Source organism: Toxotes jaculatrix, chromosome 19, assembly GCF_017976425.1.
Source record: "Toxotes jaculatrix isolate fToxJac2 chromosome 19, fToxJac2.pri, whole genome shotgun sequence".
NCBI lineage: Eukaryota > Metazoa > Chordata > Actinopteri > Toxotidae > Toxotes > Toxotes jaculatrix.
Window position 1 is genome coordinate 17,886,552 of NC_054412.1, and position 25,052 is coordinate 17,911,603.

A 25,052-nucleotide genomic window follows, 5' to 3' on the forward strand; every position below is an offset into this window, starting at 1 on the left:
CAACATACAACAGTTCAGTTTAGTTGTATGATAAAAGTAATCATATGTAGACTGCTAAATTAATCCTGTTATGAAAAAGTTTGGACTGAAATATCTAAATCACACATGGTGTGAAGAACAATAAAAGACTTTATATTCCTTGTCTTTATTTCATTCCATATTTTGACGTACATACAGTGGTTATGCACACCTAGTACACATAGTATGGTTCATGTCAAATAGTGTACATTTACAGACTTTCCTTCTAAGTAAGATAAAATATTTTGTTGTATATATAGTCAGCACTTACAATCTGGATATATAGAATGCACAATATATTAAAAAAAACTGTGTTCTAGTGCTTTAGTTAACAACCTGGTTCTAGGGCTACCATTCTGTAACTGTCTAAGAGCTATAATCTAACACAAAGGAAACTCTAAGGCAATCTGCTCTACAGGTTACAAGTGGAGCTACATACATGTACATGTGAGTTGCTGTTTTTGTTTGCACAGTCTGAAATGTAGAGATGCCGCATTAAAACCTGGTTCACAAACCCACAAAAAACCAAAACTAATAATAATAATAATAATTTGTGCTTGCATGTGGAGCAAAACTGATTTGTTTCTATTTAAACTGACAGACCCATCTGTTCCATGTACGGTAGCATAGCCTGATAAGATGCTGGTTGCTATGGTTATTGCAGCAGCATTTGTTGTTTGACAAACTGCGCGATGTGTGTTATAATCACAAAAGCACAAAACAGAAGTAGTCACATTAAATACACAAAACTTTACTTGCACTGCTACTTTCCCCTTTCCATGTGATGTTAGATTTACCAAAGAGCTAAAAGTGCCAGTTGTCATTTTGTTGTACATTGCTGCCACAGTATCAGGAAGCATTTGAATCGTGAGGAATGTTGTGTCTTCTAATCTTTAAAAAAAAAAAAAAAAAAAAAAAAGTAAAAAATTTGTATCACTGAAAATGCACGTGTGAAAGGGGACGCTGTAATATAAGACAATATAAGACTAACCTCTGCTTTCATTTGTCTTTCGTGTATGTGGTTGATGTCAAATTCTTTGTGCTGTCACTGTTTCCTTTTGATTTTGCCTGCGGGTAGAAGCATATAAAGTTAGGATGAACATTTCCATTTTGTCATAACCAGGAAATCCTGTCATGTTTTTGTCTTGTGTCCATGTGTCCACGTTGTCTTTTCCTCTCAGAGTGATTTTCTTTTGTACTTTGAAAATAAAGAGTGAGTCAAACATTTGGGTTCGAGACCTTGTTCGGTTGTGACAGTGTTGTCATTTTTAGAAAATAACTTTTTGGTAATCTTACCTTTATGAGCTTTACAAGTTCCTCTCGGACCTAATAAAAATAACACAAACAGATTGCTTTAGAAATTGGGCAGTCAGTAAATACTAGACAACATAATTATTGACAGCATTTTTGAGTTCTAGGGCATTTTTTTGTTGCGCCCCCAGGCACCAAACCCATGCTTCCCATGGCACAGGCATTCCAGGAAGAATTTCAACACTAAGGTGTAAAGGTGTTTTAGTCTTAGTGTTTTATTCCATTTCATTTGGTTATATGAGTTGTTTCAAAGTGTTTCCCTGCTGATGAATATTGGACATTTGAGAGATTTACAATAAATCAAATCAAAAACATACTGAGACTGAGCATGAAAGGTATCACCCCAATGATAAAATAACAAACGTACCTTTTGCTCTGCAAAACAGCCTGTTAACAATATGAAAAAGCCCTGCAAAAGATGAAAGACGAGAATCAGACTTCAAACTGTCAGAACTGACGTGTAGCTGGATATATGCTGAGTTGAGGAGTAAGTATTGGGATAGAGAGAAGTGGGATTGGTGCCCTGCTAATATCAACATTTTGTTTGGTGTATGGGTTCCTTTCAAATTACCTGGAAGGAATTGAGGATGGTGAAACTGTAAACAGCAACAGTTTGCATGGGATGAGTTTCATCTAACATGAGCTGAAAGAAGCCAATGATCCATGTTACTCCAAAGACAGGTGTTAGAAAGACCACCACTTTAAGGATGCTTTTGGCTGTCTCCTTGTCTGCCTTACTGCCATCAGGGACTGAGGACTTCATCAGTGTCACAATGACGACCACCATGGAAAAGAGATTTGTCAAAACAATAGTTCCCACAGGGAGGAGGAAAGCATGCATAGAGCCCTCCAGGATTCTTTCAAAAACCAGCCAGCATGTTTTTTTATTATAGTAGGGCTTTTTGGTGTATTTGCAATACACATAGCTGGATCCCACTATTAAAATCGGGCAAACATAGCCTACGATGCTGGAGAGGAACATGAAGACTCTTTTCCGCAGTGGGTTGAAGACAAAGATGAGCTGGTGTACAAGCATGACACTCATGGACAGCATCCAGCTGAACATGGCCAAGTAAAACAGGTGTTTGCACACGGTCAAAACTAGGCACCAGGTGTCGCCGAGAGTCTCAGGAGAGGAGGAAGCTAAAAAGCTGCAGTCCGCAAGCAAGAGGAACACGGCAATGTTCACCAACGCCGTGTGACGAAAATGTGAAAGGTTGGTCTTGACCACCGCAGACCACACTAGGTACTCAATGATGAGGAAGACCATCAAGCAGGAGATGGACACACCCAGGCCCACATGGGTAATCATATCTAGGATGTCAGTAGATATATCACGCTTGGACATAAGGACAGAGAATGAAGTCAGGTGGTTGCACGTGCAGACTGTGCGGTTATCGTCTCTACTTTTGAGAGTGCATCCCTCACTTGACCACTGCTTCTCTTTGGTGTTCCAGAAAACACAGAAAGGTTTATTGGGGTTCAGCCGTTCGATGGGGAAGTCCATTGCAATTTCTAAAGACGAATCGCTGCTGTTTTCCAGTGTGGTCGATACTATGAGGGGGGTAGTTATCATTTCGCCATAGTTGTTTTTCAATTTATCCATTAGATTTTTCACAGCAAAAGTTTTCATTATTCCAGTGGACTTGTTTAGATTCACGCTAACGTCAAACACAGACACATTACAGTCGCGATCAGTGCAGAATTTGAGGTCTACGTTCTGACTGATGATTCCAGGCTCTTGTCTGCTCATGTTCACTCTGATATTCTTCACCAGGTCCTCCACAGACACAAGGTAATTTGATGACATTGAGTGCATAGTAGATGTGTTGGCGCTGCTCCAGCTCTTGTTCAACATATTGCTCGCTGAACCAATGAAATCCTGAAACAGAGCAATAATAAGAAATAAAATTCGTGCTCAGGCACATTTTTCTTGTATGTCTTCTCAGCTTCTCAGAACCTATCCATCACAATCTATTCTAATCTAAAATATATTAAATTAATCCATTTAAAATGCAATGTATAAAAGTAGAGTTGCACATTTTCAAAAAAGAACTGACATTCCCTTATTTGGCCAGTTGATAGAAAGAGACATGGGGTGGTGGTGGGAGGGAGATGTAACCCCCATCTGTGTTCAAAGATGGCCTCCGGTGTTAAATGGAAATGGCTCCCTTGGTCATCTTTGAGCCCTCCGCTGATTCCTGTTCCATGACCTTTGACAACTTCACAGTCAATGCTACAATCAGTTTAGGTCTGGTGTTCAGGGACAGCTGAAGATCTCTCTCTCTCTCTCTCTCTCTCTCTTGTCCAGGGTTGGGATTTTATACCTGCTGGCCTAAAGTGTCCCAAAAATCAAGGCTGACCAAGCTGTTCTTTCTGAAGGAGGATCCTGACAACTGACCACAACTTTTCTGTTCACATCACATGACCGAAATTCAATGTCACATGATAACAACTAAACCCTCCTCATGACAACTGAACAAATACATCTACTGAGGAAGAGATGTGCTAAAATCTTCTGAAACAACAAAGAACCTAAGTAGGGCTTAGAATTTTCAGGAGCTCAAAACTCCACATCCATTACAGTAAAGGTAATAATAATCATCAGGAGCTTACAGGAAAGACGCTGTCCCCCAAGACAACTTTTTGCGATGCACTGGCCATCACACCTAGAACGTTGATGGAAGCACCGATGTCGGCCACAGTGTCACTGGAATCCGAATTTACTGCAGAGCTATTCTTAAGTCCCTCAAATATATCCAAGGCCACCTCCTGGGTAGCTCCTAGTCCCTGCTGGAAGAGCTAGAGATACAAAAAAATACACAAAAAACAAAAAACACAATATGTCCGTGTTAATAGTGTACAAAAGAATTTACAAATTACATTCTTACATGAAGTGTTGACTGCGTCTCAATAAGTTGTGACCTTGGAATCATAAAGTACCATCTTTATTTAAATATTTGAGATCCTGAGAGTCTGAGTTTATTTATTTTAACATTCCAGAGAGCAAAACTGACATAAAATAAAATATTCTAAAGAAATTCTACATATATCATTTGAAAATTTTAATACTCAAAATCATTGTTAATTCCAAAAGTTGCTATGGTCATCAATGCTGCAGCACACATATAGTAATAGTTTTAAAACAGACAAAACAAAGCGGCACAATAGAGTTACTGTCAAAACACAAGAGTTTCACAAATAGCTACCTAAACCCACGTTTATCTAAGATTCCTACATATTAAAATGATGGCCTTCACTGCAATAATCTCTTACATAGTCACAGAAGCTTGAGCCGCTTATAACATCAAATACTGCCACCAAGCTTTACAAGATAGCTGTCTAGAATGGTTGCTAATGGAAGAATCTGCTTTTCACCTAGATCAAACACAATAAAAAAATGACTCTCAGCTTAACTTCATAGAACCAAGTTAGAGAATGACCTCTTGGCATCATCTGAGGGCCATTAGAGCACAGAAGTCAAAATGACCTACACAAAATGTTAACGACTTCAAATATTTGCATGCAACTTATTTTAGACAGAACCTTATGATTCCACGGCCACACAGTGTTAAGAGTTATATTTCCACACTCACATCTGCTGCATTTAAAACTTTATTCAGCTCTTCGCTGACACAGTTGGAAACCACTCGCAACCAGGTAGCGCCCTCACAAGTGCGAGACTTGTAGCCAACCCTGCCCTGTGGACAAGTTCGATTGATTGCTGTATCTCCATCCGGGGTTTTTGGCCAATTCTCTCCATTTACTTCTTCCTCACTGCAAAATTTATCACCATCTTGAAGAAGAAGTGTAGTGAATATTGAAATATTGCAAGAGAAGACAATGCTAATAAAAATGATTATGAACAAGGCAATCTGACAAAATGAGAATATCATATTATGGTCTGTACTAAGTTGAAATAAAAAGGTTAAATCCAATTAAAGGAATTTACAGTTTTTTAAAGAATCAGGTACCATAAATTACGGGGATATCCACTCTGGCACTTTTTGTTTGGCTCTTCACATTTGTAAAAGTGACTTCAATGTATCGTGCGTCGGGTGTTTTTTGACACGCGATCGTAGCCACGGCTGAATAATCCAGGGTATCTGTATTAGCTGTAACAAAGGATGACATTAGTTCCAGGGTTAGGTTTCTGAGTTTACATGCATTTTACCATAATACTTTGAATTTAAAATTGTAGAAATATTTTTTTTTTATCAAAGTAGTGTTTTTTCTGATGCAGCTAACAGAAGGAATGAAAGAGGGCAGATAGATTTGAGAGATGCTGTAATTTTTTCTTACGTGAGATGGATTGTTTGCTCACTTCTCCATTCACGGTGGTCCATGAAACGTTATAGGTCTCTGTGCTGGCTGGGATGGTGGCAGTGACGTGAACCTCGACATTATCTGTCGTCGTACAGTCGGCAGTAAGAGGAGAGATTTTCATGGTGATCACATCGGGCAGGAGCGCCACACTCATTTTTCTGTTGGCTGTGTGCCTGACTGACCCTCTGGTGAATCCACACTCATATGTGCCTGCAGGAAACATGTAGGTAAATTACATGTCAGCATTGCACTAGAAATGGGCAATGAACACTGTGGCTTGCTGACTGGAACATGTCATAAGTGTATATCCTACAAACACTGATACAATATGTGCTCCTACACACTCCGTGTTGTATTTGTTAGCCAGATAGCATTTGCTGTTTGTCTTTCATGGCCCCTGGACCGCACTAAATGTAGGGAGTATTCGGTTCACAGATAGTGATGACTGGGACTGAGAAGCAGCAAATAATATATTGGCCTGTAAATAAGACACAACATCTAACTGCTTCCAAGAACGTGCCAGGAAACATTTAAATTTTATGTATCACAGTATTTCATGTTTCACTTATATGAGAGAAAAGACCTCAGTGATGAGGACCCTCCTTTACTTGGATTAGTGAAACCTTCCCTACAGGGCGAGTGTGAAAGTGCCTCCTTTTCCTCAAATGCTCTTTTTCTCAAAAACAGCTGTCGGACTGATACTGTATCTTGGCCCACACCATTTACATTACAATACTAATATAGCGGAATGTTTTAGCAAAAAAATTTCAGTTCAACTTCACTTAAAAAAAACCCAAAATGTTTGTACTTGCCTGCCCACATGCCTGTAACTTCCTTGAGATTAACTATAGCACAAGACTTGTATTCCGGAGTGGCACAGCTGGTGTCCAGGTTCACCACACTGCCAGTGTTGAGCTCAAACCGATCATTCTTCCTGGTCAGGTTCCAGCCAGCTCTGTCCGTTGCCTCCTCAAATGTGCATTTCAATTGTGGGCTGGATTTGTAGCACACTGTAACCCCTGGTGATTCTATGGTGACCATTCCTGCGCGAAGAAGGCAATATGAACAACAACACAACAATACAGTAATCATGTTTAGGCAAGGAGAAGGGGATATAGCCTTTCACCAGCAGTAAGTGCACTGGTTTTTGAGTCCCTACATTCATCTATGTGTCCAAGACTTTGGTCCAGAGCATGATACGTTGACACCTTCTGGCCAGATCACCAGTGCGTACTAACGCACCCCAGTGGATGACTGGAAATGATTTTGGTTGATCAAAAGCAAGGATGTATTTTTTAAAAATTCAATCTGCTGTGGAAGTTCATGTTTGTCAGAGGACATATAGCGATGAACTCTGACCTTTCCCACTGAGCCCACAGTATGAGGATGAATGCTTTCCATTTACATATGTTTGCAAAGAAAATATCTCTTAATTTACTATGCAGATTTCCATGACATGGCAGATTTCCATGACAGAACTTGGCCCAAAGGTTTATAGGCCAGTAGCAAAATGTGTTTGGGGTGTCAACTGGGATTTCAGCACCACTGGATGATCCACTGATGCCACAGTATCACCTGCAGACTACACCCTGTGGTCTTGGTGGGTTTCCATCCACCTTTTTTTATGCACAGTTTTATTTTGCCACAAAAAAAAAAAAAGATTTTGCTGTATCGATAAAAGCAAAACACGAGAAAGGGCCATTGAAACAGACCTAGCAGATTAATCATGACATACACATGAGGTTTTCTCTGAGTAACCTGCATTCTTGAGAGATTAGAGCAGATGCACTAACTGTGCTGCCATTGGTGTTTTTAAAGAATTGACTGATTATTCTTAGCAATCAAAAACAATATGTGTGCGCACACACACGCACGAGCACGCACGCACACACACACACACACACACACACAAATCCTGGATTTTTTAAACATAAAAACCAAAAAGAAATTGGTTCATAATTCATTTTACTATGTGCTCAAAGTGCAAACCATAGATAGTAGTCCATAGAGAGCATTGTTATATAAGCTAACTCATATTTACAGTCATCATGATCTGAATGAATGATGATAAACTGAAATACTTTTTTACTGACCTTGAGTATCGACCCAAACTACAGCTGAGAGACTGGTTTCCAGTTGAGTCACAACCTTTTGAAGCGTAGAAGTCTCAAATTTGACACTGACAGCTGCCTTAAAGTCAGCAATGGTGTCGCTTTGCCTTTCAGATTTGGAGAGGATCAAAGAAGATAATTGGTTAATGGAAATATGGAAACGTATTTGTGTTGTATGTGTATTTTTTTCATTTGAGTGAAAACATTATTGAAATTTCCGGTCTCACTAAGTTCTTCTATCAGATGTCAAATGTTGGTGCATGCCAGGTGTCCTAAAAATTACATTTATATCTTACTTATCCTCTAATCTCAGAGCCACTAGCATGGCTGTAGACTTTAGGGACATGTAAATGTAAGCAAAATTTCCTGGTGCAAACACAAATGAGTGTGACCAGCATTTTTTTTTTTTTTTTTGTTAAACTGGTGAACAAGGGACAAGGCACTTTCCCAAGCCAGGCGCAAAAAGCCACAGCTGCAACACAGAGGAGAAGCTGAATAAATTATTAATGGAATGAAAACAGCATGGTCGGCACAAGCCTCAGTAATGACCACTCAGATGAGCTCCTCTCATCCCCTCCATAAGCCGTTACAGAGGGAAGAGAAGCTGAGAAACAGTTCATCTTCACGAAGCCTCCTGAAGCTCGACAAACAAACAAACGACACGACTAACAGGGTCTTTCCTGCCAGGGTCTGATTGTAGTTTGGTGATTGTTTAAAGTCAACAGCAGGCTCTGATGTTAGCACTAAACTGATGCTTGCGACTGTGACTGTGACTCCATATAAAGACCTGGCGACCTCCCTGTCCAGATTTTTACTGCATTTGAAAAGTCAATCAAACACCATTCAAATCCATTCTCTGCTAAAAAGCAAAACAAACAAACTAAAATTTTCTTTATAGTACAGTACCTGTAACCAGTTACGTTAAGGGACTCAAAGCCATTCAGTGTCTTGAAGGCATCTGCAATCTTTGAAAAGAGAGAGCATTATTAAATCACTTACATCTGACTTACGTAGAACAGTGAAGAATATCATAGAGGGCTATTTAAGTGTAAATTTGCCATGAGAGTGAGATGTACCGGGGTAGTTTGGGCAGCATCCCCGGGGGTGAAGGACCCGGTCGTCAGTATAACCGATCCATTCATCCGAACTGTTGATTGCAATCACTATCATTAGTTTCAATTCTGTTATCTACAAGCATACTGTCCATATGAGGAAAAAAAGGATAGAAAGGGAATAAAATTTAACAACATGGTAGTATGTGCAAGCACTTTCAGATTATAATGACCCTTATTCTATTATGCCATACTAATTTATAAAATCTGATAAATCATTAAATAGAAAATACTGCTACAAACACTACAGAGAGGAGGAAAACGTGTCATGTATCACGACAGTTACCGTTGACTTTGGCAATGCAGAGCGGGGTCATATAGGACACGTTTTGTTTGCAAGTAGAATCACTGCAACAGCCAGCAGTGTAGCACACTTCGTTGCTCCAAATGTACCCAACGGAGCAGTTGCAGCTGTGGTCATCTCCAACAATAAGGCACTCTAGAAAATGAAGCACAACAGTTAGATCCTATAAACCCCTGGAAACCTAAGTATGTCAGCTACCTAAAACAATAAGCATTGCTTCTCATTTTAATTCCAACGTTTTAAAAAACGGTTTAGAAAAACAGGGTTTCATTTCAGCTAATAAATGCTTTCTTGTTATGTTAATAGAAATGGTAAACAAGGTGGCATAAAAAAATCTAAAAGTAATTTCATATGAGGTCAGCATTATTAAATAAGAAGTGTCCTTTATCTCACTCTAAACCAAAAAAAGAAAGAAAAACCTTTTTTTGTTTTGTGAATTTGGTTGCAGAGACAGAGCCCAATAGGTTTTCTGATTTTCCAATTATGCTGTGACAGCTGTGTAAAAAGTGCAAGACTTTGACACTGGAGACTGGGTTTTGCATCGTGAGTCCCATTTATGGTGTGAAACAGAGCATGCTGGTTATGGGATGAAATAAAGATCATGATTTTCATTTTTTCTAACTCTAACCAAGTATTGTGGGCTGGATGCCTAAATCATCAGAAAAAATGAAGCCTGTTTTCAGTGCCTATAAAAGAGGCTTAACAATTCAAATACGTTTCGAGAGGCAGCCACCATGTGTGCATCCATGTAAAATAAATCTCGTAAGCGAAAGGGGAAGTAAACAGCTTGGTACTTTGACTGTGGGATCTTTGTTTTACTTTTATGTTAGCTGTGCATCCTGAGCTGTGTAGCCTGCCCCCTCCCTCCAACTCCCTCCGTTTCCCCCGTCACAATCTGAAATAAAAGTCAAGTGCTCCAGCACGATACCTGCTACCAATTCGTTTTTTAAGAGGGTCACTGTGTAGGAACCTCCACTGTTAACGGTCACTTGGAGGTCATTCAAAACTGATATCACAGTCTGGGCATCCAGGGTGACATTACTCTCCACCATCAGCTCTGCAATGTAGACATCTCCTGCAACATGACATATTTTCATGTTATCTTTTTATATTTTCAGCAACTCAGTTGATCTGAAAAGGCTTTTATTGCATTGCATATTGCATTGATTGAAGCTGTCGAGAGGAGAGAAACTTTAACTGTAAAATATACGTAACAACATGACACGGTGCAGTATGTCATTTTGGAATCCAGGATTTCATGGTTAAAATCTAAATTCACAAGTAGTGGATTTATGCTGTAGTAGACAGAATAAGTATTGGTGCTGAGCAACAAAAGCACATTTCTCTGCAATGTTTTGCCAGGTTAAACGCTGGTGAGCCTTTTGATATATGACAGTGAAGCTAAATGACTCACCTGTTGCAAGGACCTGCAACGACAAGAACAGGCAAACAGAATTAGTTTTTCTGTCATGGGTGTAAACTATATAAATGTTACCTTTTTAACATGCGAAATACACATGGACACACACACAAAGTTGTCTGTTGTAATTTAAACTTTTATACATAAAAGACTCTAAATCAGGGGTCGGCAATCTTATACTCAAAGAGCCATTTGGACCGTCTCCCACAGAAAAGTAAACACCCGGAGCCACAAAACCCTTTGGACATCTAAAATGAGGATAACACTGCATATATCGTTTTTTTTTTTTTTTTTTAAACGTGTATGCTATGTATAAAAACTATAGTGTGTTGCAGTTATTAAATCAGTGAACTGCTACAGAAAACACGAAATTTTATTTCTACACGTAACAAAAACATTTTGAACTCCGAAAAAAGACGCTTGGTTGATGCTTACTTTCAAATAAAATACTCACTGTCAATTATATGAAATAAAAATCCAAACTATCCACCTGCCGTCTGCTTCTGTGTTCCGCCATCACTTTATCAGGTGTACCGCAGCGTGCAATCAGCTGTTGACCTGAAAATGTTACGGCCGCGTGTCGCACATCGGCGATTGTGACGCATATTTTGAGCGACAAAAAATTAAAAACGTTTTATTTTAATGTTATAAGATCACCATAATCTTCAAATTTAGAATTACATTTAAAACACGAACGAGCTAAAATAAAAATACATTTAAATTAAATTGTCATTATTTATTCTCTAAAGTCACAGGGAGCCACAGCAGAGGAATTAAAGAGCCACATGCGGCTCTGGAGCCGCGGGTTGCCGAACCCTGCTTTAGATTCTGTGCGTTAAAATAGAATAGTAGAGTATAAAGATAAAATTGGAGTAGAAATTTAAATAAGATTCATTTGGTTATAGTCCTGTCCTGAAAAATATAACACAGGCAGAGGAACACCTTTACCTGACAACAGATGTAAACAGCTCCAATCAGAAGCAGAAACACCCTGAAACACATTGTTACTCTAAGGGGAGAAAAAAAAAACATGTCAGATAAACTAACAGTAGTACAGAACAAGGAGGACTGACAATGCATACTCTCACAAATGCACAAACATACACACTCACCATGCACTTTATTAGGAACACCCGCACACCGGCTCATTCATGGAGTCATGCATTCAGTCAATCTTGTGGCAGCAGTGCAATGCACAAAATCCTGCAGGTACAGGTCAGGAGCTTCAGTTAATGCTCACATCAAGCATCAGAATGGGAGAAAAAAAAAAGTGATCTCAGTGACAGTGGCATGACTGTTGGTGCCAGACAGGTTGGTTTGAGCATTTCTGAAGCTGCAGCATGTATATATGATTCTTGGAATAATTATGGCAACTATTTCATAATTGGTCTCTATACATTTTGGCAGAACTTTGCCATGTAGTTTTATTTGACTTGTTGTTAGCTGTTTCAACACCCTCCAATCTATATTTGACTATGGGTCTAAAAGTGGAGCATTACTCTATTATAACATGTTTGTCTACCAGCTTTTATGACGCTCTTATCAGCAGCTATCTGTTTTTCCTTCCAAACTATGGGAAACCCATGTTTTAGCAAGGCAAACTTTTTTTTTGCATCACTTTGCATTTGGACCATGGATCTAAGCAAGGAGTTGGTGTTTTTCACTGCTTCTTCTAACAGTGCACTGTTCAGTCCTGCCCACATCAGTGGCGGCCTGTTGATGTGGTATGCCCACCTCATTTACTTGTTGAGGCTTTACTTGTATATATCATGCTGCATATTTGTCCTTCTCCTTTCCTCCATTCCCGGCTGCCCTATATATCTCCTTTTCCTCCTTCACCATGCCTAGCCATTGGCAGGAGCCCAGTTCTACTTAAAGTTTCTTCCTGTTAAAAGGGAGTTTTTTTCTTGCCACTGTTGCCTTAAGTTCTTGCTCTGGGGTCAGACTCTGGGTGTCTGTAAAGCGCTTTGAGTATGCAGAAAGCACTATTTAAATAAAATTGAATTTAACTACATTGAAATGGAATTAATTACACCCAGGAACACACCAATACATACATGAACTAACCAACAAGAACTGAACACACTCACAAGAACACATGCAGAACAGCCATGCCCATTAAAATTGTTATAATAATAAATGTATTACAATAAGAAATATTATCATTAAATGCTTTGCAGACTTCACAAAAGTAGTGTTTCAAAATGACAGATTAGGTCACCCCAGTGTTTGAAAACAGATACAGCAAATCTTCTGTTCAGTATGTTACTTCTAGGGACACAAAACTGTCACAACACCCATCATACAGCTTTGCTCAGAACTGTTTCCCCAGTTAAGGTACAAGTAAATCACGCGCCTTCACTTACTCTAAATCCTCGGAGCCAGTCACTTTTTCACATAAGCAGAGAAACCTCCATGTAGTCCACCCTGATGATCACAAAATACTGTATTAGCTCTCTGTCATTTGGCTGTGGAAGAGTTCTTTCAAGAATTTCAAGGCTCAGGATTTCTAATTCAGCAACACTAATGAGATGGAAGGTTGGACGTAAGAGGACGACTATGTTGGGAATGGTTGTTACAAAATTTAAGATATGAAGTTAGACATGTTTTCATATGTTTTCAAGGTGCAAGTTACACTAGTATCTTAATATTAGGGATACAACTGTCTGTGGTACAATTAAATGCTATGTAATAAGATCTAACCTCTGTTCAGATGACATTTCTTTCACAAAGGTAAAAATACAGTAATACAAAGCTCTTACCTTGGGTTTACACAGACGATTAACCCGTCTTTGCTGCAATTAGCAAACACAAATCCGACTGTACAATGTAAGTGAGGACAACTGTCAGAAAGACTGACTGGAAAGGGCGTGTGTGTGTGTTGAGGGTGTGTGTGTGTGTGTGTGTGTGTGTGTGTGTGTATGTTGTTTGGGGAGGGGTGACCATTTGCATTAATGTCATGTCTTCATGGAATGGTTGCCGTACACACAGAGCATTATAGCTTTCCATGGGTATTTGTCTACCAAATCAAGCTCTCTCCTTCAGGAGGTCACACAGCAGATGTCTGTCACATGAAACCAGTTCTGGTTGGCTCTCTTTGAGTGAGTTTACGTTATTAAACCTCGTACTGAAGATCCTTGATTGCCATAAAGTTGTTTATTTTCTTGCTCTCTAAATGAAGGATGCTGTATTCTGCTATATAGAACCATGAACATGATCAGTTGAAAGAAGTAAGGTCACTGATAAATAGCCTGTCACCTGCAACATAGATCCAGATCAAACTTATGATCTGTGGCATATGATACGTTAACTAATGAACTGTACCTGAATATAATTTAGAGGTACTTTAAATCAACTTTTTGATGTTATGGTACTTTATACCTTTATCCTGTTACATTTAGTGGTGGTGCAGTGTGCTTTAAGTGTGTGTGGTATTGCTGGTTATAACAACATAAGATAAGATAAACCTTTAATAGTCGCGCAAGGGGGGAATTACACCATTACAGCAGCAAAGAGAAGATACAATAAGGTACAGGCTCTCAGAATATACAGATAAGATCCAAAAAATATACAGACTCCAAGAAAAATGGACTTATTAGAGGAAAATAATAATAAATACTATAAACAGAATGACCAAAGTGACCATGTGCACTGTTTGAGCAGTATGGGAAAAAGAAGAAAGGCTATACATATTGCACCAAATTTAAGTCCAGGAATGAGTGTGTGTGCGCATGTGGTTTTGTGCGCATGTGGTTTGCTCAGCACAGCTGGTTGTACAGTCTAACAGCAGCAGGAAGGAAGGACCTGCGATAAGAGTCCTTTAAGAGTCCACTCTCTCAATCTTGAAAAATAATAGGACATAAAATTAGTACTGACCACTGTGGTTTGTGTATTCCACAGAACAAATATTAACCACTTCCTACTCTAGGGGAACAAACACACAAACAAAAACCAAACACACAAAAGAACAAAAAAAAAAAATCCCCTGTGAGCTCTGCTCTTTGCATTTTCTCATGGCTTCTCTGCTCATTTAAATGTCTCATCTTAAGTCATGCAACACATTCAGTCAAGGTCAGACTGAGGAAAGTGTACAGAGGGCAGTTAAGCTCAGAGGAGATGGTGAATTCAATTTGGAATAGTGCTGCAAACAGAGCAATCATCAACTGCCTCTTACTTATTTTTTTATATTTCTGTTCTTCACTTTTGGTTTGCAAACTAACACGTTGATTATTTGCATAGCAACAAAGATGATCTATTGGTCCTTGTAGACTCTGGACTCTGCCACAGGCAGTTTTGTCTGTAGGAAGGCCTGCACTTTTTTAGTTAGCAGTTTACTGTATTTATTTTACTGTGAATTGTTCAATAAAGCAGTAATAAAACTCCCCATTTAACGGTGGCATCTCTTAAACAATATCGTGGCCCATTAGGCGACATGCAGGCCAAGATTTTGTGGCTATATTAGTGCAGTAGAATATACAGTAATGTTCTGCATTGTCCACCCACTAGTGCTGTTGGGAAATGGTACAATACCAGGCTATGCAAATCACTCCACAGGCTTACAAAGACAAACAACACAAACATGACCACATGCTAAAAAGGACAGTTACAGTCAGTATGTTGTTGCTAAACTAGTTTGTTAAATCAAACTGGTTTGCTTGAGATAGTAAAAGTATGATGAAAATGTATTTTTATCTGCTGGAGAATGCCAAACTGTGCCTTGTTCCAGGTCCTACGCAGGTCTATTTTGATTAACAAATTGATTATTAATGTGTATTTATTTTCCACTTCCTACTGCTACATTTTTCAGTTTAAAAAAAAATGACATATTCATACACCTTCAGTTATTTGCTACAACTAATACAGCCTCACAGAGATCACAACTACACCTACATACTGATCATGTTTGAAAGCACAAACCTGTGAGGCAGATAAACATTTTTTCAAGATTGCAAAAGAATGTGGTGGTGGATGAGCGGGAACCTGCTTACAAGGTTAGAGAGTTTAATTGAATGCAGAGTTTAATAATAATATAATAATAATAATAATAATTTTTCATTCATTGCAAACACATAATTTATACAAGTGTTAAATATGCTCTGTTACAAATTTAAAAAAATATTTTTGAACCATAACAAATAGAAAAATATTGTAGCTGCAGCACATATCATACAAAAAAAATATTTTTTACAGCAGAATAAAATGAAGATGTTACATCAAATAGACAGAAAATAACCAAAGAAGCATTTTGTGTGTTGAACATCTTCTCCACATGTGATATAATAATAAGACAGTAATAACGTAATAGGAATAATGATAACATAATAATGTCAGGTCAGTTTGATATTTACTTTAGCCTGCTGTAGCCTGGAAGGCAGGACTCGGACTTATTTTACTGAGTGTGCGACTCTCAATGATCTTATTTGTTACTTTCTCTGTGCTGCTTTGTTTTTCATTCCAAAGCTATAAAAACTATCTTTAATCAAGAAGGGAAACAGTACATTTAACACTAAATACTGGTTTTACATCTGAAATTTCAGTATTTAAGAAATCAGCTATTTCTGAAACACAAATGAAAACATTTTAACAGTATGATGGAGCTTTACTAAAGAAAGACAGCGACATAAGCAACAGAGTGTTTCAGGGAGATTTGTTCCTGATGAAAAAACTCTGTATATATTCTCTGAGTAACTTCCATTCACAATGAGATTTGCCTGATGGTCCTGTCTAAGACAATCTGACATTGTGATGCCACCTCTTGAATAAACCAGTTCACTGATGTGTGTAAGACAGGCTTACCTCGAGTTACTGATTTGATTGGCAAAACAAAACAAGAGCCATTTTGCATCTACGCATCGTCTTTGATGCTGAGTACTTTAACACACACACACAGTTTTATTTAAAGGTTTGTTAAATTTATATTCATGTTTACAAGACATTAGGTATTAAATAACAAGCCACTGCTATTTCATTTTGATGTGCCGGTATGGACTGACCAAAGTTGCCTGCATAGATCATCAAGTGTTGACGAAAGAGTGAGATGCACCAGATTCATTAGATGACATGTTGTAACCATCTGAAAAAAAACAGCAACAAAACAACATGATTCAGTCTGACAACACTTAGTATTTTGAAATTATTGCAGTGCACGCACATACACACATATATGTGTGTGTGGGTGTGTGTGTGTATACATACCCCTTCCTCTTCTCCAGTTTCGCAAAAAGCCCAGTCCACTTGTTGATGATGTTCCAGCACTGGTGCTCTAAAACAAGAATATAAGCAAAAACGTGAATCACCACAGTATTTGAACTGCTGTTAAGAACAAAATGACTCGATCTAGAAAACTATTCTTACCCTTGTCCCACTGGATGTTTGTGACTGTATTGCTATTTCTGACCGGACCTGAAAAGTCAATTCTCAAAAATTAGCAGTGTTATGGGTTTCAAACTCATCAGTACCACCAATATACTGTCATCACAGAGGGACAGCTAAAGACAAGAGCTATGCTCATTGCTTCTGACAGCAGTTATTTTACTGCATATTGGCATGCTCAGTTTATCATTATTACAGACAACCATGAATAAAAGGTGGAAGTTTAATTGAATGAGAAGTTTTTATAAAATCTTGAATATCAGTCACACCTACCTTTTTGTCCAACAGCGTTCCAAACACCAATATGAAGAAACCCTTTATAAAAACACACAGAGTAGCATCAGCTAAGAGAAATTCAATGACAAAAGGCAAAGCACTGGTCAGAATCCATGGAATAACAACAGCATTAGCAGCTACTGTATTTGTACCTGCAGTGAGTTGAAGAATGCAAAAGAAATATGGATCCCTCTGTTGTACGGGCTGGTCATTGTTCCGACTCCCAGACCCCAGGTTAATCCAAAAAATGGTGTGAGGACAGCCAAACTCCGGGCAATAACCACTAGGACGTGCCTCTCAGCTGCTTGTGCAGCATCTACCACTGCCCTTCTCCTCAACATTTTGTATATCACCACAAACAGGATGATGAGGTTTATCAGCACTATAACCAGTGCAGGGATCACAAATGCCAGTAGAGCTTTGGACTCATACCAGTTGAGCCAGCAGACTCCAGTTCCTCGGGTATATTCATCTTTGGGTGCAGTTACAGCTATGGTTATGATTGCGATGATGAGAGGTGCCCCATAACCTAGAGAGAATCCAATGGCCAGCATAGACTTTTTAGACAAACCCCCATCAAAGACACTGACTGTGCGGTAAAGCAACAGCAGAGCTGAGGCTAACATCCAGAAAAACAGGGCTAGGTAGAAAAAATGGATGAAAAAGGTGGCTGCAGTGCATGCTGGTGGGTTTTTCATCTTTGGATCTGAGATGGCTGCCCCAATAATAAACCAAATGTTTGCAATGAGGAGAGACACAGCGATGTTAACAATGGAAACATGACGCAGGTAAGACGTGTTGTTCTTTCTTATTTTTCCCCATATGACACCCTCAATGATGAGACATATAACCAAGGAGGCCATGGATATGCCAACTCCAATGTAGGTTATGTAGTCCAACACAGGGTCATCTGGACTGTAGGGGGACATAAGGATAGAGAATGAGGTCAGATGGTTGCAGTTGCAGGTGACGGTTTCATTTACATTGAATATCAGCTCGCAGCCCTCATTGTCCCATCCTCCAAGACCGTCAAAGAGGCTGAAGTTCCAGAAGACACACTGAGGGTTTTCCAGAGTGTTGTTGATAATATCAAATGTAAAGGAAATATTATTGACGGTGCCGCTGGACTGAACAAGTACGACTCTCCCATTGATGACAGTGAGGGTTGAATTGTTTTCGTCTCTTGCAGGGAGTACGTTATCTATTGAGGAGAACGTCATCACAGTGATTGACTTGCTTCCTCCATCAGCCTCCGGTATGTCTATCTCCACTGAAGAATTAAAGTTGGCATTGAAAGAGTCTGTGAATGTAGTTTTGTTCAAGAGAATAGAAGGTGTCTCAATGTTAAAGGACTCATTGTTAAGGTTACTTGTTACTGTCTCAAGAGACAGCAAAAACAATGAGCTGACCCTTTCCGGTTTGGGGGCAACACTTCTTGTTGCTAAGCCGTTTGTAGTGGAATTGCTGTTTAGAGTGTCCCATGACCCCTTTGCACCATCTGTGGTGAGGGAGCCTGCAGTTAATAGGATGTCCTAAATTGAAAGGAAAGCACATATTAGGTCATATGAAATATAGTGTTTATTTTGTGTACATATATGGTTGAGGACATGTGTATACCTCAGCAGACTAGTTGACATACCTCCATTGAAGTCTGACCTATGGGGATGTGTGCTGAGGATGCTACATTTGCCACATTGTTGAGTATTACAACAGTGGCATTAATGTTGGCAGGAGATTGAGCCACTTCCGCAGTGAATGTGAGAGTGACATTCCTGAGCTGGACCAAGAATCCCGGCAGTGTATTTGCATTTAAGAACTGTGAGATTAAAAAGAAAAAAAGGATTAGCATTGCATGGTATCTCAAGGATCAATTTAAAGTTACTGTGTGTAATTATAAATAATTGTATGCAATTATAGATTAAACTATTATAGTTATAAAGAGGAATACACTATCAACTTAGGAGTCAGGGTGAGCTTCATTAATGGTCAATCATTAGAGTTCCTCTCAGTTCCCTTGAAAAGCTGCAGATTAAATGGAGGAGGAGAGGTGTGAAGGTGTCTTTATGGAAAAGAAGTTCCACTTCTTTTTTTTGCAGCCAATTAACGTTACTCCCATGAGTAACCAGGTGGCATGTCAAAATTAAATTCTGCTGTTGTTGAGTTTGTGTGTTAGCCAATAATTCTTTGTGAGGGGAGAGAAACGTTGAAACATGGCTGTCCAATCATGAGTGGACTGCCAGAACAGTGATTCAGCTTCTCTAGCTCTTCGCTTCACATCACTTTCAAGAGTCACATTCTCCTTTATAAACTTTCATTTGTTTCCATTGTTATTATCTGTTTCCTAGAAGGTCAATTATCATTGGAATCATCATTGAACATTTAAATAACTAATGAACCTGACAGTGCTGTACCATCTGTGTGTAAAAGTTAAAAAACAAAACAAAAAAAACCCAACTCTTATCTGGAACTGAATGGCCTGCTTTATCTGTTTTGCACAACAAATACAATACAAGCATGGACCCGGTTATTATAGTGGTTACATGTTTTATATAATTTCCTGTGACAAATAATACTTCCAACTGGAAAAGGAATGAAATGTGTTTGTTGATAAAAAAAAATTTGAATGTAGGACTTTCATTTTAACAGTGTGTGGTACTACTTAAATAATTTCACATCAACATTCTTAATAAGACAAGAGGTGAAAATAAGGCACAACAGGCTCCATGCCTGAGTTTGGCCAGCTCATCAAATGCTGCCATTTGGTGTCAGAAACAGTTGGAGGAGTGAGTCACCTCAGACTGATCAAGCAGCTCCTTAATCGGTCGTAGGACGCAGTTGTCTTCTATAATTTCCCATTCGCCAGTCTCCCTACAAACTGCCGTCTTTTCTCCTTCTTCGTTTGATTTGCAGGAAACTACAACCTGGTCATTAGCATTTCCACCACCATAGACACTGTTTTCGAGACATACTAATCCTAGAGGGAGAGAAGTGGGTTTTGATATTAGTACTTGTCATTACAGAAGAAAGTATCTTGAGCTGAACTGTATTAAATTGTCTGTAATGTCTGGATTAGCACTTACTAGCAGTGGGCTCCAGTAACTCCAGTGTTATTTCCTCTTTATATTGAGTAAAGTTTACAGCTTGACAAGTAAACTTCACTTCCTTGTTTGTACAGTCAGTAATCTGATACACATAGTTGATGGTCTCACCTCTGCCTAATCAATCAAAAAAAAAGAAAGAAAGAAAGAAAGAAAGAAAGAAACACTCAGTGTAGAGTAGTGGAGTATCAACATTTAATGATGAAAATAATGTGTACTGCATGTAAATGCATTAATATGTAAATGATTTCCTCATAGCTCATTTGCTTTTTGGTTTCTGTGTGTTTACCTGCAGAGGTGTCTTTAAACTCAACCTTGTAGGGTTCGTTGACAGAGCACTGCAGTGACACTGTCTTTCCCACCTCACATAAGACCGTCTTACTCAGTGGTGTTACTTGGATCGAGGGTTTCTCTTTGAAAGAGATCCGCCCGTTGGATTTCTGTCTGAAAATGTATTTCTCTTTCAGCTTGCATTCATAATTTCCTGAAATCAAAGGTGATCATTGGTTAAGATAAATCAAAGTGAAGCCGGTGACAACGAAACAAAAACAACAATCTCACCTGTTTACCTGTCTGCCTGCATTCTTGCCTGCACTGCCTGTATGTTTAAAGTCTCACAATTGAATCACTTAACTGTCCCTGCCTGCCTCTGCTGTACCTGGGGTGACAGTAAACTTCAAGCTAGAAGACTTACAAAGACTTGAATGAATACATTTAAATACAAAATTAAAATTTCATGTGTTTCCTGCTACAGGATACCTATCTGCTCTGTACATCACATCTGGTTTTCTCTGGAAATGTAATGTGACTGTACCTTCATTCATAACGCAAGCCGCACTGCCTTCTGGTCTATTGAGGTTACTGACAGTTGCAAAATAAGGTCTCTGATGTTTTGTACTTCAGTGTGTAGAAATGTTTTACATTGAACTTAACTTATATTTAACTAATGTTTCATTATGAGAGACTGATGCAAAAAGTAATGGTTAGCATTTTTGATATGAAACCATTTCAGTCTTATTCTTTAGTAGAGCTGTGCAGAGGAAAACCATGCCTACATTTTTTAAAAAACATTTTTGGTCAAATTATTTTACCATGACCAGGCTGAGCCAGGCTAAACAATAGATGGTGATGGTGTTGGCCTTGTAAGACAAATATTGCCCTCAAACTGATCAGAGAAGTCAGAGTACAAGGGGAACTCCTAGACAGCATTTACATTGCAAATGTATGAAAATGACAGAAATAAAAATCATCTATTGACTGCAGCACTGGATCTTTTTCTTACCATTGTCAGTTATGAAGAAACGTAACACAGTTAAAGTTGCTGTGTCCTTGGTTTCTGAAAATTTGTGTTCACTATCTTGAAGTATTAACTTGCCGTCACGCGTCCACTCTGCAGTAAGTATGTTACTAAAATTGAGATTTGCTGGAACAGGACCACAAGTCACAGTCGCACTTTCTCCAAAAAAAGGTTGTTGAAACATTAAGGGTGTTGTGCCTTTTAAAGAAAAAAAGGACACAAAGGTCAGACAATTATTATACAATAAACTGTACGCAACGATCAGATGTTCAAAAATATCAACACAAATCTGTCAGAAATGTGTAAAAGCGACTTACTGTCAAATATCATGGGGTATTTTTGTCCCAGGTCTGTAAATATCCCTGTTTCTGCTGCTTTAATTTGGTCCTCTCTGAATGCAGAAGCTGTGATAGTGTAGTCAGCGATGGTGCTTCCACTCCTGTAATACAGAATTAAATCCCAATGAAAATTCAGCTGTTATAATACAGTTCATTTAGGACCATAGGACTAGGATTTTACCTGCTCTAAAAACCTGATGTTAACTACTTACAAAGTTACTTGCACTCTAATTTACAATTCAGTTTAATCAGTGTTTACCTTGAGGGAAACTGTGCTTCTTAGAAGATATTAACTCTTGTAAATACGTCAAAATGTTGCTTCATTGTTCTTTTATCACAGCACAAATAGTGTTATTATTTCATAAATAGGAATTTTTCAGGGATGAAGAAACTCACAGCTTTCCTGCAATAACAGAAGTAAATGAAGCCGTAAAAAAAATGCAAACAATTCCAACAGGTGACCCAGTTTTTGCTGATGACTTAAAAACCCTCTGTACAAAGGCAGTGTTGGAAAATACTGGGGCAATACTGTACTGCAGGAAGTAGTACTGTATAGTGATATCAGGTGAGAAAAAAAAGGAGGACAGGTCAGGGGTTCATGCTTCAGCAAGATAATGACCCAAAACATTAGAAGAAAGAACCAGACGGTGGCTTCACATGATGAAAAGCAGCACAGTCTCCAGACCTAAACCCCATAGAGCTGGTTTGGGATGAACGGGGCAGAAGGTGAGAGCAAAGCAACTGAACCTGCAAGTGCAACATGTATCATGCTAACATAGCAATCAACACAGAATACAGCTGAGGCTTATACAGGTATTTGGTCATTAATCAAAGTACTGGACAAACAGACGTTCTGACAAGAAGATGGTGCTACTTGAAAAGTTGAGGGAACACCACTGTATCCAAGTATCCTGGCAATCTGTCCAAGAATTGTCGAGATACTTCAGTCTGGACCAGTTGCTGGCCTGACCAAATGACTGACATGGCTAAAAATAATGTAAAGAATTCTGATTTCCAGTGTAGCTGCTGTACCCTTAAAATATTAGACCGCAGCATCAGGAGTTCTGTGCTACCACACTTTTTATGTAAATACTACATGAAATATTAAATTATAAAAAAGTTTTAAGAATTACCCTGCTATGCAAATGTTAAGTTTCAAAAACCTAAAAACAAACTGTCAGTAGAAAAGAATATCATCTGCAAAACTGATTTAAGAACAAAATCTGACTTACCTGAACGTAGTTATCTTCACTGATTGTAGGGTTGGGATGTGCTTCTGACATTGTTCTTGAATCTGTGTGAAATAGTGATGTTGCCTGCTTGTTATTAATTCTCCAGTCAAATCAGGGTGAACAATATAACAAATTCATTACAATAATGTGAGAAAGCTGAATGACACAGTCAGAAGGAACACAGACTTACAGCTTTACTAACATCCTGATAAACTTCACTGCTTGGGTCATTGTATTTCGAATCAAAGTCTATGTCCATGGCAAGTGAGAGGTCCATTCCTACAACAAAAATGATCATAATCACAAAGGAGCAATTTCATGAGATACACAAAAATTCATGATCTACAATTTATGTGTAATACCGATTGGTGTAGTTGACACTGTTGTTGTTGTTGTAGTAGTAGCTGGCACTGTTGTTGTTGTTGTAGTAGTTGGCACTGTTGTTGTTGGTGTAGCTGGCATTGTTGTTGTATTTGGCACTGCTGCTGTTGTACTTGGCACGGCTGTTGTTGTATTTGGCACAGCTGTTGTTGTACTTGGCACAGCTGTTGTTGTATTTGGCATCGCAGCTGTTGTATTTGGCATCGCTGTTGTTGTATTTGGCATCGCAGCTGTTGTATTTGGCATCGCAGCTGTTGTTGTACTTGGCACAGCTGTTGTTGTATTTGGCATTGCAGCTGTTGTATTTGGCATCGCTGTTGTTGTACTTGGCATCGCTGCTGTTGTATTTGGCATCGCTGTTGTTGTACTTGGCACAGCTGTTGTTGTATTTGGCATCGCAGCTGTTGTATTTGGCATCGCTGCTGTTGTATTTGGCATCGCTGTTGTTGTACTTGGCACAGCTGTTGTTGTATTTGGCATCGCAGCTGTTGTATTTGGCATCGCTGCTGTTGTATTTGGCATCGCAGCTGTTGTATTTGGCATCGCTGCTGTTGTATTTGGCATCGCTGCTGTTGTATTTGGCATCGCTGCTGTTGTATTTGGCAAGGCTGTTGTCGTCACTGGTGGTGTTGTAAATAAAACACAAATTGTCAATGAATAAATAATGTATTTCCATATCCTTTTTTTACATTCCAACAAGTGTCTTCATCTACTACAAAAATTTGCCTAATACCAAAGCAAAGCAAAATCTTTGTCATACCAGGAATTGGGGATGAACATGAAGCGATACCTGTGGAGGAACATTAGAGATTAAATCATTTTACCACATTTTTCTGCCCCCAAAAGCATCATACCCTGAATTATAATTAATGTCTTTAGACATGAACTGATGTCTGAGAGATAATTAAACACAACCCTAACCAGGTCAGCAGATACAGAGGATGTTTGCTGCGTTATTACTGATAGCATCACTTTAAGTAGAACAGCTACAAAACAGCAACACTTACTTGTGATGGGTTCACAGAACTCGCCATCAGAAGGAAGTCCATTTATGCATCCACAGGGACGTGCGGTGGCATTACCGCACGCATTGTAGATGTTACACTTGTCACACGACCAAGTAAACTGCTCCTCACACTGACACTGCACGCCTCCCATTGAGTTTGGATAGCATGCTTTTGCACAAATTTCCAAAAGAGTCAGGTCACAGTACACAAATCATACACTGCTTGATAAAAGAGCTTTAAATCAGCCACACAAATCATGTAAGAAAACAAGCAAGAAGAAGTTCTTACCTGTGGTCAAATTTAAGCTGGTTACTTTTAAAGACAGAGTGATTTCATAGGGGAAGGGATAATTGTTCACATAATCCCGAAATATCTGAAGGAAACTTGATGGCACGCTGGAGACTGGGATGCGCAAGTCAAGGACTAAATCAGTGTCGAAGAAGTCTGTG

The 25,052-nt window shown here is 38.9% G+C and overlaps 2 protein-coding genes across 9 annotated transcripts in view; both read right to left on the bottom strand.

The window, feature by feature from the left end:
- Nucleotides 1–132: 132 nt before the first annotated feature.
- Nucleotides 133–13,453, bottom strand: adgrf3b (adhesion G protein-coupled receptor F3b). 3 transcript variants are annotated; one of them, XM_041063927.1, is made up of 20 exons: nucleotides 13,365–13,453; nucleotides 12,969–13,029; nucleotides 11,715–11,805; nucleotides 11,551–11,611; nucleotides 10,597–10,609; nucleotides 10,111–10,257; nucleotides 9,165–9,317; nucleotides 8,843–8,913; nucleotides 8,673–8,731; nucleotides 7,749–7,873; nucleotides 6,468–6,698; nucleotides 5,632–5,865; nucleotides 5,304–5,435; nucleotides 4,926–5,125; nucleotides 3,946–4,131; nucleotides 1,901–3,211; nucleotides 1,697–1,738; nucleotides 1,315–1,344; nucleotides 1,010–1,086; nucleotides 133–909 (listed from the first exon to the last, which is right to left on the bottom strand). In XM_041063927.1, exons 4-19 carry the CDS (start codon nucleotides 11,602–11,604, stop codon nucleotides 1,018–1,020), a joined length of 3,057 nt encoding a protein of 1,018 aa, XP_040919861.1. In that variant the 5' UTR covers nucleotides 11,605–11,611; nucleotides 11,715–11,805; nucleotides 12,969–13,029; nucleotides 13,365–13,453; the 3' UTR covers nucleotides 133–909; nucleotides 1,010–1,017. The 3 variants fall into 3 exon arrangements, with proteins under 3 accessions (XP_040919861.1, XP_040919859.1, XP_040919860.1); XM_041063925.1 differs by having other exon boundaries at nucleotides 5,304–5,444; XM_041063926.1 differs by lacking the exon at nucleotides 11,715–11,805 and having other exon boundaries at nucleotides 5,304–5,444.
- A 598-nt stretch (nucleotides 13,454–14,051) lies between these two features.
- LOC121199337 (adhesion G protein-coupled receptor F5-like) overlaps nucleotides 14,052–25,052 on the bottom strand; it is a 28,669-nt gene continuing 17,668 nt past the window's right edge. For 5 of the 6 annotated variants that reach the window (XM_041063922.1, XM_041063921.1, XM_041063920.1 and 2 more), the window contains 17 exons: nucleotides 24,892–25,047; nucleotides 24,604–24,771; nucleotides 24,357–24,386; nucleotides 23,578–24,216; nucleotides 23,406–23,494; nucleotides 23,216–23,277; nucleotides 21,963–22,084; nucleotides 21,631–21,843; nucleotides 20,638–20,832; nucleotides 20,331–20,465; nucleotides 20,043–20,224; nucleotides 18,890–19,066; nucleotides 17,403–18,782; nucleotides 17,248–17,289; nucleotides 16,957–17,004; nucleotides 16,798–16,864; nucleotides 14,052–16,675 (listed from right to left, as the gene is read on the bottom strand). In XM_041063922.1, coding sequence (XP_040919856.1) covers nucleotides 16,617–16,675; nucleotides 16,798–16,864; nucleotides 16,957–17,004; nucleotides 17,248–17,289; nucleotides 17,403–18,782; nucleotides 18,890–19,066; nucleotides 20,043–20,224; nucleotides 20,331–20,465; nucleotides 20,638–20,832; nucleotides 21,631–21,843; nucleotides 21,963–22,084; nucleotides 23,216–23,277; nucleotides 23,406–23,494; nucleotides 23,578–24,216; nucleotides 24,357–24,386; nucleotides 24,604–24,771; nucleotides 24,892–25,047 — 3,764 coding nt within the window. In that variant the 3' untranslated portion in view covers nucleotides 14,052–16,616. The remainder of the gene's footprint in view (nucleotides 16,676–16,797; nucleotides 16,865–16,956; nucleotides 17,005–17,247; nucleotides 17,290–17,402; nucleotides 18,783–18,889; nucleotides 19,067–20,042; nucleotides 20,225–20,330; nucleotides 20,466–20,637; nucleotides 20,833–21,630; nucleotides 21,844–21,962; nucleotides 22,085–23,215; nucleotides 23,278–23,405; nucleotides 23,495–23,577; nucleotides 24,217–24,356; nucleotides 24,387–24,603; nucleotides 24,772–24,891; nucleotides 25,048–25,052) is intronic. The other variant, XM_041063919.1, reaches the window with a different exon arrangement.

Excerpts from the sequence above, each read along its gene's own strand:
- adgrf3b (XM_041063926.1), bottom strand. The coding sequence starts at position 11,604 with ATGTGTTTCAGGGTGTTTCTGCTTCTGATTGGAGCTGTTTACATCTGT. Across the intron at positions 9,318-10,110 it reads AAAAAACGAATTGGTAGCAG|AGTGCCTTATTGTTGGAGAT; the intron begins GTATCGTGCTGG and ends TTCATTTTCTAG. Across the intron at positions 6,699-7,748 it reads AGTTTGGGTCGATACTCAAG|GAATGGTCACCATAGAATCA; the intron begins GTCAGTAAAAAA and ends TTCTTCGCGCAG.